Below are 11,552 nucleotides of genomic sequence, written 5' to 3'. Positions count from 1 at the left end.
AGTTGCATAATGTTGCAATTTCTCATCGTAATGAGCTGTTTTACCTCACAAATAACTATTTCGTAAAAAAAATCCATATCATTGTTATGATTTTTTAAATCACTTTTTGGAGGAAAATCGTTCTCGTTTGCAAATTAAACCTTTTTTTGTTATTACAATCGTTCAAGGACACCACAAGGTCTTCTAGTAAAGTTTGTTTTGTGCTTGGAGCCGTTGGTCTGTAATCATAGTCACGGCAAGCCTCTTTAAAGAAAAACACGTTTTTCAGAAATTGTTATAATTTTGCTAATTTGCACTATTTTTTACGTGTTTATGCTGTTTTACACATTTAATACCGTTTTATGCACGACGTTATTTTTTTTTAATTTGCCTACATACTTTAACCAAAATTTAAACTTTGCTTTATTTTTACGCACTTACGCTTTAACACCTCAATTTAAAAATAAAGCATGTTAATAAGACTTCAAAACAAACACCTCAATACAGTTTAATTTCAAAGAAATGTCAAACAAGTGTTAACAGATACAATATGTGAATCAAAAAACCACCTCCTCTAATGCTCTCCTCTAAATTCGAGCTCCTCTGCGCGCAGGGCCAGCTTCCTGATATTCTGCAGACAACCAGCGGAAGCCTCCTGTAGCTCACGATCCTTAGAGCCAACAGTTTCCAAGAGAAATGGAACCACGCCGCTCTTGCAGTCAAATAAAAATAAAGATACGAAAACACATAATGTCACATTACAGTTATCACAGTTTACCAAAAACAAAGCATACAAACCTGATGCATCGTAATACAATTCTGAGGGTCTTCCGAGAGCTTCTGCAGTGCCATCGCCGTGGTCCGGTGCACTCGTGGGTTGTTGCTGACCATGTAGCCAACGATGGGCGTCACGGTTCGCAGGCGGCCCAACTCCTGGGTGTTCTGTGCGTACGGTGCACAACTCGCTATGGCAGCCGCCAAATTTTCCCGCAGCAAATCGTCCGTGGTGTACACCAGGTGAGCCAGCATGGGAATTACCTTGTGATCGGAGAGGACCGACAGGTTTTCCCTGTCCTTGGCGATGGTGGCAATGGCGGCACAAACAGCCGACAGGACAAAGTTATCCCGAGAGCTAAGCAACCCGACGACCAGCTCTAAAGCACCCACGAAGCTACGGACCAGTTCTCCAGAGTCCTAGAAAATCCAAATGGGAGTTCAAAATTTTGGAATACAAGTCAGCCACCCACCTTAGCATTTTCGATGCAGGGACACAGCGCCCAAGCGGCGTGAGCTTGAACTTTCGGGTTGGAGTTTTTCAGCAATGACCAAATCAAACGAATGGCGTCCAAATCTTCCATGATGGTCATACTCTCCGGATCCGAAGCACATTCGTGCAGGGTTTTGGCAATGTTTTCCAACAGTGGTGCGTGAGTCATGTTGAGTAAATTGACCAGCAGTGGTATGCCTCCGCACTGACGGAGCGTTTCGCGGTTGTTCTGATACTTGACACACTCCGAGATAGCTCCAGCGGCATTGGTTAGAACGTCTTCGCTCTCGTCGTTGAGCAACTGTACCAGAACCTGAACTGTCTTCAGTTGGTCAAGTTTTTTGACGTTGGCTTCACTGGCCGCGCACTTCCACAGAGCGCCCGTTGCTGCCGCCAGTAAGGGCTTGTTGTCACGCACGGACTTATCCCGAGCAATACCGACCAATGGTTCTAGGCCTCCTGACTCACGTACCATGTCACTTGCTGTCTGTAATTGGAAATGAATCAGTTCCGTTTATGAAAAGCATATTCTACGTTAGTTTCTATTCTGTGCCCGGTATTATATTTTCCGGATTATCATTATTGATTCCATTATTGATAACATGATACTCGGGATACCTTGTTTACCTATCATCATCATCATCATCATTTTCTGCAGTGACATTTCGATATGCTCATTAAGAGGAAAACGTTTTCTGTCTTGAAAATAATGATATGTATTCAATTAAAATTTGTATTCGTAGTCTACAGAAGCAACGACCGTTGGTTCATTTGAGTAAGCTTGAGTTCATTATATTTTTAGTATTAAATCTACGACGGTGAAAATTTAATCAATTTAATTTAAAGCAGCATCGAATTGAACGTGGGTATGTGATGAATGCTAGAAAATCCTGCAGGATGCTTGTGCTCCCAAGAACTTTTTTAGTCTAGTCTAGTCTAGTCTACACATACACAGCCATTCATTGAAAGCATCCTGGAAAATGATAGAATCGACTATTTCTACCATTTTTCTTGTCATTATCAATACTTGCAAGGCATCGGAGATGCATTACAAGTATTGAAGCGGCCAGGCCTACTGTGCAGTGTCATTAAATACAATTGAACAAGCAACGGCGACATCTCGTCTGCCGCTCCATATCGTATGTGTTATAAATGTGAAGCAAAAAAGTTGGGAGTGACGTTGCTAAGAAAGTTAATGTCACTCCGCTGGAGCTCTTTTTCCTGGGATGGGACATAGGTATTTGCCCCTTATGTCCTAGCTCGAAAGCCTAGGCTTAAGCGCCATTGCTCGCTCTCTGAAACGAGAAGAAAATATAAAGATCCCTTCCCCGGGTAAATTAAATAACCTGCATTATAAGAATGGAAAGTAAGCAGTATGATTTCCACCGGCCACATTTAATAAAATTGTACTTTGTTTGGACAAACTGCATACATAAAAGATAAATTAGAAAGATCTTACGAATATCCAAATTCAATGCCCGGTATCCTCTGTCGACGATGCATTTCCTCCAAAACGCTATATTTTGCCGAATACCTCACATTACCCCATCAGATTTTCATTTGTAATATCCGTTTTAAATTCACCCCGAACCAATGCACTCGTATTCCTCTTATTTTACTTTATTTTTTTTTAATCAATATCAAATCTAATCTTATTCCAATCACTGTAAAAACTCTTTTTCGGCAAAGTTATTCATTTGTCAATTTTTCAACAATCAATCCAACTGACACTCTTCCAATTTTAACCACAACCACTGTGACATCATATTTTTTATTCTCCAACTAGTTTCTAGTCCCACCCTAGTCCTGTTTTTCTCAGCTTTTTTACCCATTATCAAAACGAGCCCTTCATTTTTCTTTCTTTTTTTTTCCGCTTCCACTAATTGCCACCATCTACGGCTCTCTTTTGATCTGACCTTCAGTCCGCTGCACATACACCAACTGCCACCCTTTACCTACAGTCCAGAACCAACCAAAACCGGTCACCACTCCCAACTCCACAAATCCACTTTGTCCCACCACTCAATCACAAGATAACCGTACCAACTGTTATTTCTCGCCAAATCCGGTCACTATCCCAACTCCTCCACAACAATTCCACCGCATCCCAATACTCAAATTCCACAAAATCTCAAGAAATCCGTCTCCGCTTCAACACACAGAACACGCTTCGCTTCAATAGACATACGGCAAACATGTACGGACACCGTGCTGGAAATCTAGTGTCGGCGGGTATCCACTTGCTTTCCACTTGAAAAAAAAAGCTTCAAATCCGGAACCAAATTCTATCACAAAGCAAAATCTTTTTTCAAAACTATGCACTTTCACGAAAAACATCACCGGATGGCGTAGCGCCACGAGCCAAATCACGATTTAGCCGGCCAAATTCCCGCTTAATAATACGGAACCATTTGAATAAAAACTCGCGGACACGAAAAAATGACAGCGAAAAAAATTTTGCCTTGTGCTCCCAAGAACTTTTTTGAACAAAAACTCCATTGCGTAAAGTAAAAATGGATCAATACCGAGGCATCATGCAACTTGTGCCGAGGGCTGAATGGTTGAGGATGTTCTAAAAAGGCGTTTACCAGAGAAACAACCTCAGTAGGATGCCTTTACTACTTTACAGCGAACCTTTATTTCCCTGGTTGCTCGTGGGACCAAAAATCATTCAACTGCCTAACGACTGGCTCTCTCAATCGGATGGTCAGCGCATACCGCACGGACATGATGCCCATAGCACTAGCACTAGTGGCAGAGGATGAAGAGTGCTTCGAGCGACTCGGCATATGAGGCGCGAGGTGGATCGCCAGAACTTCGTCTATGCTGAAGTGGCAGAGGGAATGGGATTCCTCCAGCAAGGGTAGATGGACAAACAGGTATCAGTAGGTCGGCTCTAGAGGCACGTTTTCCTCCATTCGGGAAATTTGTGCCATTCAAAGGTCTTTCAATGTCCATTGCCTACGTTTTGTGGAGCAAAGGTCGAGCATGCATGAGGTATGCGGTAAAGATATCACGCCTGACAAAAATGTTGCAAGGATGTGTACGGGTCAGGCAAGTTGGATTCCGTTACTTCCACGGTCTCCCGAATCGTACTTGAACTACAGAGAAATTAGCGGGCCGACCAACAGCAAATTTAGTTGGCCCCTCCCCATCCGGGAACTTGAGTTCAACGGGTAATATACAATACTAACAAGGACCCAAGCTTCTAGGGGAGAGAGGATAACTTAAGGCGGTAGCTGGTGGAACGCTAACCAATAAAGAGTACTCATGTATGTACGCCCCTCCCCCCTTTCGAAGTCATCCCTAACGGGCGTACCGCGAAGGTATGGAAGAGAGCGAATGAGTTTTTAGTGGGTTGATCCCCACATAACCAGAAGAACCACCTCTTGGGTATCTGATCAGCAAATTTTCTCATTCTATAAAAAGGGTTGAGATCAAGTCGCAGTTAGAGTAGAAATCTGCAAACAAAAACAGCTACCAGAAAATAAGACGCAAAGAATTGACCAAACGAGTGGGGAAACGGAAAAGAGAGATATGAATTTTCTATTTTGGTTTGTCTCATATAAGGCGATACAGTCAAGGTTTTACTATTTTGACAGTTGGATATGTAGTTCCTGAATGTCTAGCATTTAAGCAGCCATATATTGGACCAACACCAGCATGCCCTAAACTGATAACACTCATTTGAAGAGGGTATTCTGCTTAGAGGGTTCGAAAAGTCGGTACAAGATGCTGTTTGCAGTTTCCACCACATTCAGAGTTGTGGTATTCGGGCAAAAGACTTTCGGGCTAACATAGGGCTATCGGGCTTGTGTCGTTCGTATTAGTGTCATTTGGACTAGCGATATTTAGGCTATTGTTATAGAATCCTAGCACGAATGCACATTAGCTCGAATGTCATTAGACGGAAAACCTCAAGCCCGAATCTGATAAGCACGGTCATCGCTTCAAAGAAGAAAACATCTTTGCCGAACATGTTAATTATTCATGGCGCTTAAGGCATTAGCGGCAATATATCTTGAAATAAATAATTACTAAAAGATATAATAATCTCGGATGAAATTATTGATCAATTTCATCCAAATGCATTTTCTAGCATTCGGGCTAGTGGTAATAGTGGGCTTGAAGCAATTTCAACGTTGCAAAATTCCAAATTTAAACCAAAACTTTAGCTAGCATACCTACTTCTGCATTCTACATACTGGTGGGTTTTCCGTGATTGTACTAGTTGGGACATTAAGTCAAAAAAAAGAAAAACTATAACAAAATTTCTGGATGGGTTCTAAGAAAGAATGCGCGAGAATCCCTGGGCGAAACTCCTCTGGAAGAAAACCTAAAAATCGGAAAGAACTGCGTGAGAAACCTCGCGAGGAACTCTAGGTGAAATCTCTGAAACCCATGAGGAAAACTTTTATCATATCTCTACAACGCGTGAAAATAGCATTAATACCAACAATTTCCTAAATTCTCATAATGGTCTGCATTGCGTGAAAGAAAATTAATTGTCATTTTTTTTCTATGAAATGTCCTTAACCCTCGAGCAGTCGCGTCTTTGACTACTTGCAGATGCCACGCTCACGCTGTGTACCATTTTCTATGGTGCGTGTACTCAGTATACGACGCGACCGCTCCCAGGTTAAACATTAATAAATACTCACCTTATCACTCGCACATTTGAAGATGGCCGAACTGCACTGCCGCTTCAGGTCCAGGTTGTCCGAGGTCAGGTGCGACACAATGTCGAAAATCATTCCCTCGGTGGTGATGGCCAGCTGATAGTTAGCCTGCGAGGCGCACTGCTGTATGGTACCCATAGTCGGAACCACGATGTCGATGTGAATGCTCTTCAGCAGTCTGCCCATCAACGGGACGATGCCGCCCTTGCACATCAGTTCCTTGTTGTGTCGGGACTCGGACAGAGACCAGAGAGCTCGCGCCCCGGCGCGGGCCATGTCCAACATTTCGCGCTCGTCTTCGCTGAGCTGGTCGCGCTGGGACCGAAGTATGCTGGGGAAGAATAAAAGGCGGATGTTTTATATGTTTTTTTTACATAACACGTGTAGCTTACACTACTGGTCGGTAGAATCCCAACAAATAAGTCATCATGTTAGAAGCTTTTGAATGTGTAGCAACTTTTTGTCTAGTTTAGTTATAGCAATTCAATGCAGCAAACCCGTCAAAATATTGCCTGAGTTCATAGATATCGTTTACTTTGACTAAAGCCAACATGATCACCTCGCTAACGTGTTATCACAATTGCGTGATTAAGCCTGTATCCGCAATAATCGGGGCACAGAAGTACGTCAGCAGCTCTGTAATGAATCGATAAAATTGGCCAAATAATTGACTGAGAACTCTTTGGTGTATGTTTATTATTTGTGCCAAATTTCATAAAAATCGATGCATTACTTTTAACTGTGGGTGAAAAACAAACAGACGTGGTTTTTAGCATTTTGTACTAGTAGTTTACGCAACAAGGTGCAGAATCAAGATTTTTACAGCAGGAGTCGTACATTTGTCCAACGAGGCTTGCCGAGTTGGATAATTAAGACGAGTGCTGGAAAAATCGATTTCTGCACCGAGTTGCGTACAACGTTTTTTGCAATTTCATAAATTACCGCTTGAGGATAGTTTTTTAAATTTTTTTCATCAAACTGTACACTGATGTTCATAACCCTGTTTAACCCTCTAATACCCAAATTTTTGATTTTGATCTAAATGTCATTTTTCGTCATCTAAAATCGATTTAAACATGTTTTGGAAGATGATTCTTTTTAATTCTCGATTTCGTGAATTTCAGTTTTTGATTTTTCTAATTTTTATTTTTGAACACCCTCACAGTTTTATATTTTTCCTGGAAGCCAATTTGAGGAACGAATTTTTTTAGATGAAAGCATTTTGAGGTTTTACGATTATTGTTGAAATATTATTATTTTAATTTTTTTTTACAGAAAATTTTATTTTCCGTGTAATTTTAAGGAAAATAATTTTAGAGTGTATTCGATTGCCTTAAACTATTAAACAAGGATAGAATGATTTGGGAAAAATTTAAAATATGTTTATTGTAGCGATTCAAAGCAAAATAAACAATGACTTATAAAAGGTGACTAAAACAACAGTTTTTCAATGATTTTTAAAAAATGTAAAGACGCTTTAAAATACATCAAAAACCATTTTGAAATATACAGAACAGTCCTAAATATCAGCCAAAAACATAAAAAAAAATGATTTTCCACGAATCAAAAATTACAACAATGCTTAAACTATACCCCGTCTAAAGGCGGGATTGGGTATTAGAGGGTTAAGAAAGTCTGATCATAACAGGTTATACTGTGCATTTGTCACATTTTTTCAGAGCTGCGTCCAGAAATCACCAAGAAGTTGAACTGAAAACAGTGCTGTAATGGTTCATTACGCAACGCAAATCAGTGCTGTAATGAACCATTACAGAGACACTTTCTTACAAAATTTCATAAACTTTGATCGTTTGATTTGAAAGCTACAGTGAAATTTTTTCGTGTTTTTCATGTGCGATGTTTGCCTATTCATAACTTTTGAATTTCTCTGTCAATTTTCATGAAATTTTCACAGAAAGTAGTCGATTATGTGTATAATATGCCTGCAAAATTTGATGATTATTGGTGTAGTACTTTCAATAGTACAATCGAAACAATAAAGGGTCCCAAGCAACACACATGTTATAATAGAGTTACGACAGCGCAAGTTTTGGTTGTATAGAAGTTAATTTGACGTAATTTCATTGTGTTTAAATAACGTAAAATAAACTTCTATACAACTAAAACTTGCGCTGCCGTAACTTTTATATAACATGTGTGTTGCTTGGGGTACCGTAAACCGGGGTCAAATTGATCAACGGGGTGAAATTGATCATTTGGGTACTACATTGTAATTGCATACCAGGAACTTCTAAGCGTCGCAATGACCTCAAACTTCTTACCTCATCTAGTTCATAGATGTCTAGAGATGAGTTTAGACTTTTATTTGTTTAGAAGAAAGTTAGTTTTGCCTTATTTTTTTCAGGAATTTGTAATGTATATCTCACTTAGCTGAAATCATTGCTTCTAAACAATCGATTGCCGCTAGGACTTCCCGTGAATTTTATGTTTTAACATTTTTGTGGAGCCTTGGTTGAAAAGTTATGAAGCTATTCTGAATTTAAATAAGTTAAAAAAAGTTCTTTGTTTTGACGAAAAAATCATTTATTGTAACAAAAAATACTTATTTCAAAGGAAATTGCCTGCCTTTAGGCGTTAAGGGGGAAATTTCAAAATTTAATTTTGCATTTTAAGTGTCAAATTTATTAGTTGTAAGAGTTTTGACACGTTATTCGTGTTTAGAAGAGCAAAATAAGTGGATAAGGATTTTTATCTTTTTAACCGATGCTTAATTGTATACTGATCAATTTCGCCCCAAAGTGACATCCTTAATATTTTGATTTTTGAGTTAATTTAACTAAAAATTTAAACTTGGTAAACAAAATTCTGTCACATGGTTTCATAGAGATCCACTGGGTACTGATTTTACAGAAACTCTTTTGACAATATTTGAATTGTCACACATGTTATCCATAAAAGTTGTTTTCAAGAGATCAATTTGACCCCGGATTACGGTACTGACTAATTGCTGTCTGAGGGGCTAAAATCACGTTCTGTCCCAATACATGTTTCGACTACAAAATTGTTGATAGTTCATCGATTTTTTTGAAATTTTGCCTATGCAACAAATGTAGATTGAGAGGTTTGTGTTCAAAATTTCAACCATTTCCTTTGCCAAATTCAAAAGTTACAGCGCTGACAAGCAAAACTAGGAGCTGTACAAAATTCTATGGCGCACATTTTACTCTTTCGTTGCTACAACAAAAAGTACTGCACCGATTCACATGAAATTCTGTAGGTGAAATAAACACATCTTAAGATGTTATTTGACAAAATTTGAGCAATTTTAATGTACCTATTGCAGAGTTACAGCTGTATTTCTGTGTCCCGATTATTGCGGATACAGGCTTTATCTCAATTGAATCACTATATCGTTGTGCTTGCCACATGATAGTGAAATGCAGAAATGGTCAATTGGCAATGGCAATCGCTCAGGGCACTCAGCTGCGAAGCCGTATCCGTTCCAGTTGAGATGTTACACCGAAGGAGTAAATATAATGTAAAGTTTTCCTTGAGACATTGGCTTACCCCATCCTAAATTCAATACATAGTAAATTTTAAGAAAAGTCGGGGCCCGTGGCACAATAAGTCACACGTTTACTTCATAGGCAGATGGTCATGGGTTCGATCCCAGCCCCGGCACTTTCGTCAGTTGCTTTTTCCCCATGAGAGCAGCTGACACTGACTCTCTTCTGAGCCCATGGCTCAAATGTACCCGGATACTTGGACATCGGCGAACGGCAACTCATAATGGACCTGGACTTGAAAAAGGAACAACCAACAGCCACATATCAACAACCTCGTGCTCATCATTCTACCACGATAGGGTAGAGAGTGAAAGCAGCCCAACGGCAACCAGTTCGATGTAGTAGAATTAGACTGGAACACATTAAGCGCTGTACAAAGTGTAAGTACAGCTTCCAATTGAAATCGCTCACGCAGTGCCCTAGTGGACACAAAGAGCTGTAAATTAGGTTAAGTGATTGAAGAATAAAAACAATAAATTTTAGGAACGAACTTTGTACAACTTATTGATTTTTCCTAGTGTCGAGTCCTGCCTAGACCTAAATTTATCCTGAATGTAGTCAACTCGATAAAAAATGACACCAAAAAGCCGTCTCAAGGTTGTCTGCTAGCACGAACACGAAAACCCCATTTATCATGCAACCAACTCACCTGATATTGACGTCGAGCAAATCGACCAGCCTTGGCACTCCGCCGCACTTCCGGACCAGCTTGCGCGCCAACCGCACCTTGGCCACATTGCCCAGCGTTTCGGCTGCCATTACCTTCAGGTCCCGCCCGGGTTCCGACAGTATCTGCACTAACAGCGGAATACCTCCTAGGTCAACTATCGATCGGCGGATGTCCAAATTAGACGAGATCTCCGACAGGACCGTCAGTGCTCCCAGTCGACACTTGAGATCGTTGCTCTCGAGTAGATTAACGAGCACTTCCAGCCCGCCGCAGTCCTGAATCGCCCGTTGGTTCATCTGCGTCGTCAGGTCGTGATCCTTGAGGCAGCACAGCGCCACAATCGTCGCCGTCTGGTTGCCCGCCTTCATGTACTTGACCAGCTTCTGGATGTGCCAGTACTCCGACGGAACGTCATTGGTATGCTTGGATTCCTTCCAACGTTCTTCCTCATCCGACGATGATACGGCATCCGTAGATTCCGATTCCTCACTTTCCTGCTTCAGAAGAACTTTATCCTTCAATGGACCATTCGCACTACCGGTAACTGAACTCCCTTTTCGATTGGAAGTTTTCGCGGTCTTTCCACGACCGGATTTTCCCCCACGTCGAACGGCGGACATTATTCAGATCACAGAACAAAACTTTACCGAACCGAACTGTAGCACAGTGCAGGAATTTATGCCGAACTATTTTCACCCCTGGCGTTTGGTCGATAGCACCAAGGAGGTTTTCCTTTCGACGGTTATGCTTTCACCGACAAAAACAACCAGCTGTTGATTGACACGTTGTTTATGCGCTGCTTGCCGGTTTGCCTGTTAGTATTGACAAAAGGAAGCCAGGTTGAGGTTCCTGAGAGTTCGTACAGGTGTGCAACCTTCAACGGTTGCTATGGTTCATTCAAATTGTCTATCTAGTTGTTCACAAGACAGCATGGTGTAAAACTGCGCATGTGCTTGATGGGTAGTAGACAGATCGCAAGAAATTTCTTGGCCTATCTTAATGCAAGGAATCGCCCAAGAAATGGGTAAGTTTTCTAATTTTCTTGATCGCAGTAAGGAACTGAGAAGAAACGTCAAATCAAATTGTGCTTGCTGCGTTAAATTTCTTGACCATTCCGGTCAAGGAAAAAATAATGCACTGAACGGAAATTACTTTAGAAATTCCGTTTGAGGTAATTGCTAATTCTACATTTAAGTCCAGTTTCGTGTTCGAAAGGAATCGCTCAAGAAACTTCTTGACCGATTCCTGGCAGAAACTTTCCACGGTGACTGCCATTTGAACTGTCATTTCTTCGCAACTGCGTACTGTGATCGAAGAAAAACGGTTTCTTGGGCGATTCATGCAAGGAATTTGCCATGCATCAAGATAGGCCGAAAAATTCCTTCTGAACTGCAAACAGCCCTTACTCCTAAACGTACGTCAGGCATTGT

General features: G+C 40.8%; 1 protein-coding gene across 1 annotated transcript; it reads right to left on the bottom strand.

The window, feature by feature from the left end:
• Positions 1-456: 456 nt before the first annotated feature.
• On the bottom strand, positions 457-11,177 carry LOC109409175 (armadillo repeat-containing protein gudu). The gene is made up of 5 exons (XM_019682595.3): positions 10,102-11,177; positions 5,908-6,256; positions 1,227-1,733; positions 778-1,173; positions 457-691 (listed from the first exon to the last, which is right to left on the bottom strand). The coding sequence occupies exons 1-5, from the start codon at positions 10,740-10,742 to the stop codon at positions 554-556; spliced, it is 2,031 nt and encodes a 676-aa protein (XP_019538140.3). The 5' UTR covers positions 10,743-11,177; the 3' UTR covers positions 457-553.
• Between the last annotated feature and the right edge of the window lie 375 nt (positions 11,178-11,552).

The sequence above is a fragment of the Aedes albopictus genome, chromosome 2 (assembly GCF_035046485.1).
Source record: "Aedes albopictus strain Foshan chromosome 2, AalbF5, whole genome shotgun sequence".
In the NCBI taxonomy this organism is placed as follows: Eukaryota; Metazoa; Arthropoda; class Insecta; order Diptera; family Culicidae; genus Aedes; species Aedes albopictus.
The sequence above is the reverse complement of the archived record's forward strand: the minus strand, read 5'-3'. Positions and strand labels throughout refer to the sequence as shown.